The following is a 9,813-nucleotide window of genomic DNA, read 5'->3' on the forward strand; positions in this document are numbered from 1 at the left end:
TTTTGCCGTGTCAAATTTTTTTTGGAGGTACAAATATTCCATGTATCTTAAATAAAAGGTTAATCAATGTGAAATAATTATGCAAAAATATATTTAATATTATTTTTTATATTAGATTTTCTATTCTTATATTTATTTTATTTTTAATGGCCCTTTTAAAATGTCTTCATAATATTATGTATTATAACTTTTTATTATATTATCATTAAAAACTGTTTTAATACCTTTTTAATATATAACCTAATATCATATTAATATAATAAAACAAACTTTTTAATTATAAAACTGCAAAATAGAATCATTTTCTTTAGTCGTCATGGTATGTTAATACATTATGCACATATGTGAATATACCACTGCAAAGTTACCATAACATTTCCATAACATGGTTGAAGACAGAAGAGCCATAAAGACTACCCCCACCCCCACCCTACACCCTTCTGCTCACATCAGTCGCCACTACTCCGTGCATACTGCAGGGGCAGTGACGTCACGGCCAGCCTCTCTTCCTGCTGCATCACAACAGTCGCTAGTGGATCGGGTAACACTGAGCTATTTCCACTGCCTTGTGGAGTTTTTATTTCAATAAATGTAACAGAAGTCCTCATCGACAGCCTCAACCGTTAAGCCCGTCGCCGTCAGTTCCAGCGGACGTCAGCGCAGCAGTCGACGCGTTTGAAGCGCAGTGGGAGATGGCCAGGCCAGAGCAGGTCCTGCTTCTAGAACCGCAGCACGAACTGAGGTTCCGAGGTGAGCTGAGAGACTGACACGGCCGTGTACTAGCGGCTATAACGCCCGGCACAGAGAGGGAGGGTCGGCCGACGTGTTATTTAGTGGTTAAGGGCAGCAGGAGGCGGTGAGATGGCGTTTCTGACAGGCCTCAGTCCTTGTAATAATAATAATATGGCGCAGCGCCGTAATGGTGAATCGTTTTAGACTCCAGACTCCCATTTGAATGACATCAATGTCCTTCATGTGACTGAGCAAGGGGTAAATAAAGTGCTCACTAGGTTTATCAGAAGACTGACAAGCACGTTAGCTAGAGCTCGCCTGTTTTAGGTCTTGACATACAGGCTCTGTTGGTGGCTGGTTAATTCGGTTAGTATGAAGCAGTGCAACCGGTGTTGCCAGGTCCGCTTATTATTAGCGACGTTGCGTTACATTGTTTTACTCGCTTATAAAATTGGGCTGTTGTGGTTTATTATGAGGTAGGGCTGCACGATTATCACAAAAATCACAATGGTGGATTATTCCCTTTAAACTGTAATTGCGATTATTAATTACGATTATCACAATTTACATTGAATGATGTGTATACCAGTTTGAAGAAACTGCATGCCATATTTTTATATGAAAACACTCTAACTAAAAAGCTTTTATTGCTTTCTATAGTAGTAAGCCTCAAATGTCAACTGTCAATGTCAATGCATTGGCTTCTTCTTTAAATAAATAAAGTAAAAATATGCATGGTATTATAATGTTATACAAAAACTAAAATTAAAAGAATGGAAAAACCCTCAAGATAACCTGTAGAAAGAAAAAACATCTTAAGCATGCAGAATAACATAAGTGGACTTTGAACGATTAATTGTACAGCCCTATTATGATGTTATTTCCATAAAACAATGGTGTAATTTTGTATGTTAGGGTTTAGCCTATATACAAAGTGTGTATGTTGTTATTTAATTTGATATTTCTCTGTCATTACATGACATTATTTCTCTGAATGACCGCTGTGAGTGAGCTGTCAAAGTCGATCTTCATTTCTTCACATGTTAAATTCGTAAGCACGAATAATTGGGTCTTGTATTTTGGCTTATTTTGTCAGAATTGGTAGCAAATTTTTTCAAGCAAAATCTGGCAACACTGACACCTACCTTGAAGCTATTTCCAGTCTAGAAGTCTCCGGCACCAGTGAGAAAAATTGGACACTTTTACTGTTATTTTACTGCCATGGTTCATAATTCCACCTGAAATGGATATAATTATTATAATTATGTGGTAAAATAACTTATGTTTCATTCAAACTGGCATTTCATAGACTTTTGAAATGAGAAGGTTTGGGACTTTTAGTTCATACATGTTCATGTGCTATTTAATGTTTGCTCTGTTTCAGGGTAAAAGGTATAGGTATCACCAATTACTATTGGCAACAGACCAATGCTATATTGTTGTATGTTAGCATAGGCCTAGTATTTATTAAAGTTGGCATGTTTTCTAAATGCATATTATTGATCATATTGTGAACAATTCATACATGTATGTATTGTATTTTAACATATTTAAACATGATTTAGCTGTAAGCTCACATGCATCTGCCTCCATTTTAAGTGCAACACCCACATCTCAAAATCCAATCAACATTTAATGAATGAACCAAGTCCCCGCCCTACATTTTTTATTTTTCAATAATCCATTACAGATTGGTCGCTAAATCTGTTTCATCTCAACTCACATAAGTATCATTGTGTAATGTGTATGCATTTTTCCTTTTCACTACAGCAATCAATAATTGCTAGTATTAACCAGTCCATTAGTCGATAAATCCTCTGTAAACACTTCAGGTTTAACGATGGTTTCAGGCATAGAAGTGAACATGTTTAAACCGCCACTTCCACAAGTATCTAAATGGGTATGTAATTAGTTAGGCTGTCCAATTCCACTAGTATGACCCATTCGGGCTGGTTTGCAGATAGTTTGTGAACATTTTAGGTGGCATTATCACATTGACAGGATAATCAGCCAGTCAGAATGCTGCGGAATTACTGACAATTCTCATGTGATCTTCCCTTGTTGATGCACAATTTAAAGGGATAGTTTACTCAAAAATGAAATTCTGTCATCATTTTCTCACCCTCAAGTCATTTCAGAACTGATGTTTTTAATGTGGAATATAAAATAAGATTTTTAATTTTTTTAATAATTTAAAGATTTTTAAAATAAGAATTATTTATATATAGACATATCTGTTTATTTTGTCAGTTTTGTTCCCAGCATTCTTCAAAATATCTTCTTTTGTGTTGCACAGAAAAAGAACGTTATACCGGTTATACAGGTTTGGAAAGATATGATGATGAATAAATGATGACAATTTTAATTTTGGGGTGAATTGTCCCTTTAAGGAGCTCAATGAAAGCACATTGAGCTCAACTTTACATTTATATTTATGCATTTGACTGATGCCTTTATCCAAAGTGGCTGGTATTACAATCAGGCTGTACATTTTATTCGTTTATGCATTTGCTGGGAATGGGTAAAAGTGCCTTTGCCTCCCTCTGAAACTTAATATGCTGAAAATGAGTATGTTATACACTAGTTGATCTCATATTTCAAAATATTCTCATTTTATTGTTGTACTGTTAATTACATTCTCATCTAGAATTTCTCACCCCTGGGCCATTCCTGTTTTGCTTTATTATGCTTTGAAATCAGTAAAAATTAATGTGCTTGAATTGTGTTGTTGTTTAAGGAAGTATTACTACAGAATGGACACAAAAAACTAATAGGTAATTTTGATATTTATTTTCAAATTTAAGTAATATCATACTGGCTGATTTCCTGAATCATGCTCTAAATTTAAAGTTTTGTCAAATCAACTTGCAATGTCAGTGAATCAGTTTTCCTCCTCTGTAGAGTCTTCCTTTTTTAGTAATTTGTCAGGACACACCTTGTAAATTGTCTTGGGTTAACCAGGGCATTTTGTAAACCAAATGTTATTATTGTTTATGATGCCATAGTCTTTGGTTCATTGTTTAGGCGTTTCAAAAATGAGAGCAGTTCTACTTGTTCACACCAGCAGCTTGTGAGGTGACATTAGACATGTTCTTGGCTGCAGGAGTTATGTATCAATGCCAGATAACTCTAACTCTCAATGCCATTTGCTCTCCCCAGTGTATTTAGTTTGTAGTCAAAATACTTATCGCTAACTGTTTAATCTAGTGGTTCTTGTCTAAAGCTTGTCTTATGTTAGAGATGATTTATGAATGAACAGCTGACACACAGCTTATCAGCAGCCAAACCTTTCATAAGCACTAGGGTTGTGACGGTGAGGAAATTTTCCCACCGGTTAATCGACGTGTGACAATACAGATAATACCGGTATCACAGCGGGGGCGTTCCCTCTTTTCCTCGCTTTTAAATAGCTTGCAAAAGCGGCGTGCGCATTTTACTTTCACTTTCAAATAGCGACAATTCAGCGTAAAGCAATTGTTCATTATTAGTTCGTTTAAATTTTCCCGCTTTTCCTCGCTTTCCTTTGCTTTTAAATAGCTTAAAAGCGGTGTGCGCATTTTACTTTCACTTTCAAATAGCAACAATTCAGCGTAAAGCAATTGTTCATTTTTAGTTCGTTTAAATTTTCCCTCTTTTCCTCGTTTTCCTTTGCTTTTAAATAGCTTAAAAGCGGCGTGCGCATTCGAATTAGCGGCAATTTGGCGTCAATTGCTTGAATGCAACAACAAAATACAATGTCAAACTCACTTTAGCCTATATATAAAACATAGAACTTTTATTAACAAAACGAATAAAAATACACCATGTTATAGGGCAGGCTATGCCTAATATAAAATAACAAATAACTTGCATAAAGTTTAAATAGGTATACAAAACTGGAAATAAGTAAACATGTAGCCTATAATATAGGCTATAGGCTAACCAAATAAATAAGAAACGTAGAACGTTTATTAGCAAAACTAATAAGAAAGCTTGGAGGCACGGCATACACCTTGATGTCAAATAAAATAAATAAATTACACAAAGTTTAAATAAAGTAAAAATCAACAAACACTTTCTTATTTAATTGTGTGGAACCAATTAAATAAGAAACGCATGTTTAAAAAAAAAACTTCCAAAATCAACTTAGATAAACGGAAAAAGTCAACAGGCTTTTCAAAATCCAAAATACTGCCGAACAGGCGCTTTCGCATTTCATTTCGAAACTAAATCATCCGCGATCGTCTTGTCTGTCTCACCTCACCTCACTCTTCTTGTCAGTCAGCTCGACTCACTCTCCTCACTGGAGAAATGAAATCTAATGAAACCTAAAATTGAGGAAGATGTGCAGTGGCAGTCGGTTCCACTGTGGAACATGGGCAGTTTCAAAATGCTTCTCTAAAATTGTCCTGATTTAAAGGGTAGTGCAGAGTTACAGGGAAATTGTTGCCTGATGTTATTGTACAGCTCTTTTGCTCTGACAGGTTTTTAGATCTGCTATATTACATTTTTTTGTTTGTTTGTATTTCAGACAATGAATGTGATACACTAGAATAATCAAAATACAAAAAGGTATTAGTATTAGGTATTAAAAAGGTATTACTTAGGAAAAGTAAGGTTATATGGGCTGTGCTGCAAAAATAATTTTCAGTATTTTTCCAGTATCCATAAAAGAAGATCAATTTACTTGAAAATAGGGCTGCACGATAAATCGCATGCGATATTTAACGTGCATATCGCATGCGATTTAACGTGCAGCCCAACTTGAAAAGCAAAATAACATAAGATATGAAGTCTTGTGTTCAGAGAAATCATATGTAATTCTGTGAGGTTTATGCCTAAAACGAGAAAAAAATGTTTGATTTGGGTTAAGAACAATAAACTCTTTTTCTTCTTTTTTTATTTTTTTTTAGTATTTTCCTTGTCTCATAATCGCTCATTCAGTGTTCCAAACTGCGGAAAACGTTTAAAGCTTGTAAACAATGCCACGTAACAATAGATTTACCTCAGAATAACCATTTGGCATCCAAGATCAATAGTCAGCTAGAAAAAACTAACTATAAAAAGGAGCATTTTGCTAAATATATGCGCTATATTGCATATATTTGTATTTTTACTTAACCAGTTGTATGTGATAAGAAAGAATGCGAAGAGCTAAAGATAAAATTCAACACCTCCTATATATAACTGCATTAGACTTGTGCTGGTATTCGGTAATGCGATATATCACGCTAATGATTATGCACGATATTGTTATCGTGGGCACGTCTAAATACCGTGAATAATTATATATTACAAATTATTCCGAATTTTGAATGCATTTTAAGCAACTGTGTTATTTAATGAGCTAACATGAACTAAGACTTGTATTTATTTTAACTAAGATTAATAAATTCTCTAGCAAATGTAGCTATTGCTCATTGTGAATGTTAATGCATTAACTAAGGTTAACTAATGAGGTCTTATTGTAAAGTGATACCTATTGGTCTTTATAGTTCTTTTGCACTTTAATCTGTGTAAAACTTGTAACTTTATACATTTTTCTGTATTGCTTTATTGCATTTAAATGTTCAGTTATTTTTGTTATAAGAAAAATGTTATTAAACCTGTTATACTTTATTATGACAGCACTTTTTAAAACTAAATTTCAATATCGTGATAATACCGCATACCGTGATAAAAGCATTAGCAATTAATCGCAACATGAAAATTTGATACCGGCATGTCCCTAAACTGCATGTTACTAATTAAGAAAAACAGACTGGATGCTACACTCAATGGCCAAGTGATGCTGACATAGTTATGGTATTGGCATAGATTCTGTGTAATAAACAGTTATTTGTGACTGTATACTTCTCAAGTTGGGAAATATGTTTAATTCCCACTTTAAGTGAACCTTAGTTCCCAGGACATCTACAAGGATTAAAATGCTGATGCTGTAAAATGAGGGGAGACATGATAAACACATGACAGTATGACTGAAATGTTAAGGTGTTTAAAATAAATGAATAAATAAAACACGTTTATTCTGTGTCACTTAAAATAATTTGGCGCCTGTTTTTGTTTCTTATAGGAACCAGTGGCTCCTTAAGTGATTTTTGTTTTTGTCTGGAGCCCTGATATATCAATTTCCTGACATTGGACAAGCATCTTAGGTCTCAGCATTTTTTCTCAGCATCTTGCACCATGAACGTCTCATGGCTTTGTGAAGTTTTGATTGCATATTATTCTCTGAATGCATGCATCTTCTGTTACTTTCATATCATGCATTTAATTCGGCATGATTTAATGCATGCATAAAATAATTTTAAATCGTTTAATTGAATAATTATAAGATAAGCATTAAATTCATAGCCATAATTTAAACAAATTCTAAATCGAAGCTACTTTTTTTTTTATTATTCTTTTTTTTTTTTTAGCCATCTTTACATTAAGGCATTCTAACAAAGCTGTGGAGATCTCAAATCCACTCTGTAGTTGTTAGGTGTAGTCCAAAGCACAGTTGCAGACTTATGTTTTATAAATGAGGTACAGTGCATTTATTTCTCAGCACTGGACATGGCTTTTCTAGAATGGGTCGTTCGCCATAAAGAACCCACAGCAACTTCATGTCTCATTCAAATTAGAATTAGGCCACGCCTCCTGCCTCAAACTCCGCCCCCTACAATACACTTCATTGAAAAGTCAGTGATGCTCTTGAGTAGCAAGTAACTTCAGGTAACAGTAACCCAACCGTCCAGGCATGCCACTTTTTATTTAAAGTGTCTGAAGCTGAGACTCATCTGTGGAGATCAGGAAGTAGCCCCAGCCAATAATTACATGTGATTTTGGGAAGTATAAAAGGTGGTTTGATCCCTCTGAGATTTTAAGGTGACCCAGTTGTAGTAGTAATGTGGCAAAGCTGTTAAAATACTTTGACGTCTGTTTGATTTAGCAGGGCTGCACCTAGGGCTGTGCAATTAATCGCATGGGATTGTCATGCGCATCTCGTCAGTAAAGCCGGTTCCATTATTGGTAGTAAATCGTTATCACCTGCTTTCAGATGCAGTGGCATTTACTACAGAGAGCCGTAGTTCACGGACAATTAGGCAATATCACGTTCATAATCGCAGATTAATCGCATTCGATTATGAACGCGATATTGCCTAGCTTGTCAGTGAACTACGGCTCTGTGTATTAAATGCCGCTCCATCTGAAAGCAGGTGATGGCGATTTACTACAAATCACGGAACCGGCTTTACTGACGAGATGCGCTTGACAATAGCATGTGATTAATTGCACAGCCCTAGCTGCACCTTTTTGGCCTAATAATACCTTGACCTACGTGGCGAAATTACATAAGTGCTCATTGATTCAGACCTTGGATAACTGAATTATTATAATGCGCATGAAACGGTCCTGTAATAAATATGTTTTAGGGCTATAAAGCAGGGTGTAAATGAGAGGCAGATGTTGAAATGGCGAGTTGTAAAGATGAGTCACATCTGCACACGTGCGGATGCCAAGTATCTCTCAGTGCAAATGAATGCTGCAGACAGATGTGTTGGGTATTTCCGAGCCATGCGAAAGGCACGCAAAATTGCTCTAGGCTTTTCCACCGCTGTACCTTGTTTGGCAGAAAAACTTCTTCAACAGTAAATGATGTGTACAATGATTTTTTTAAAGGGGTCATATGATGCTTTTTTAAAGATCATTATTTTGTGTATTTGGTGTAACAGACAAAGGAACATGTTTTGTGTCTGCAGAATATCCTAGAACTTTCTTGAAGCTCAGTCTGACTCTGAAAAAAACAAGCCCTTTTTCAGTTTCAGCACATGCCCCTCAAAAGGTCTGTGCACGGCCTGGATTGGCTAACTGTGAGCATAGTCGCGTATAATACGCGGACTTGGCAACTCTGGTGTGGGCGGGAAGAGACTCGTGTGTGTGCAGGATGCAGGAGAATAATATGATTCGTGGGACTCCCGCAAAATAGAAATGATCTAAACATAAAGTGTCTAAAACATATACATTGTTATTTATCTGTTGCACAAAAGCAAAAAGAACTACTAATATTAACATTAAAATGATTGACGCGCAAGCTAGGCATAGTTTCTATTTATAACACGTGTTTAAAGGGTTGCGCAGTGTAGCCAATCACAGACTCAGCTGTTGATTTCTGGAACGCAGTGACCAATCAGAGGTGATTAAGTTAGAATCTACTCACCGCAGTGCTGAAATTGCATGCTCACGAATCCTCTCATTTTAACACACGAAGTGTAGACACTGTTAAAGATTCATTGTGCATATATTTAATGTGATATAACAGAGCTCTATGAGATCGCGATTAACTGAGATGTCAGCTTTTAGTGATAATAAAGGAAGCGCGCTGCTCGCATTCTGCCACGCCAAACCATGCACACAGCAGCACATGCTTGCTTTTCTGTTAAAAATAACAGTGGTTTGTGAATGTGAATGTTGATGCTTAGCCTAAATAACAAATATTTTATCTGGAGCGTTTATGCTGGGATGTTGTGGAGCTTAGGAGATGTTACAGAACCATTTCATGTAAATTTCTTCGATGTACTGAAAAAGGCTATAGATTACTTTTATGCGGGCTTTTGCGGGCGGGAGCGGGACAAAACATGAATGTCGCGGGCGGGAGCGGGACCAGATAAGATATATTTCTGCGGGCGCGGGACAGAAAAATCCGTCCCGCGTAGGTCTCTAGTTCGGTGTTTAAAAAACAGAGCAAATGGAAAGAGAAAGAGCGATCTATATTGTAGCTCTCTATATGAAGCATACAGACTTAATTAGAGCCACAGAAAGACAAATGGTTCGCTGAAAAATGCACAATACACAATTTTACAGCCTAGGGTGAAGTCATTATGTACATTAACAACGATTTGGGACAAATATAATATAATTTAATGGAAAACTGTGAGAATGGTGCTCTGCAGGACTTCTGTCGGCTGAATGAACATATCAGTTTGCTTTCTCACGTCCCAGCTTTAAATTAGTGCAGAGCGGTAGTTCACTGACAAGCTAGGCAATATCGCATTCATAATCGAATGCGATATATCTGCGATTATGAACGCGATATTGCCTAGCTTGTCAGTGAACTAC

The 9,813-nt window shown here is 36.1% G+C and overlaps 1 protein-coding gene across 2 annotated transcripts in view; it reads left to right on the forward strand.

The window, feature by feature from the left end:
• Nucleotides 1-430: 430 nt before the first annotated feature.
• The window catches only part of LOC107685803 (vesicle-associated membrane protein-associated protein B-like), a 25,707-nt gene continuing 16,324 nt past the window's right edge, over nucleotides 431-9,813 (forward strand). The window contains exon 1 of one of the 2 annotated variants that reach the window (XM_016482523.1): nucleotides 431-750. In XM_016482523.1, the coding sequence (XP_016338009.1) occupies nucleotides 693-750 (58 nt within the window). In that variant the 5' untranslated portion in view covers nucleotides 431-692. The remainder of the gene's footprint in view (nucleotides 751-9,813) is intronic. The other variant, XM_016482522.1, reaches the window with a different exon arrangement.

This window comes from Sinocyclocheilus anshuiensis, unplaced genomic scaffold, assembly GCF_001515605.1.
Source record: "Sinocyclocheilus anshuiensis isolate Anshui unplaced genomic scaffold, SAMN03320099.WGS_v1.1 scaffold822, whole genome shotgun sequence".
Lineage (NCBI taxonomy): Eukaryota > Metazoa > Chordata > Actinopteri > Cypriniformes > Cyprinidae > Sinocyclocheilus > Sinocyclocheilus anshuiensis.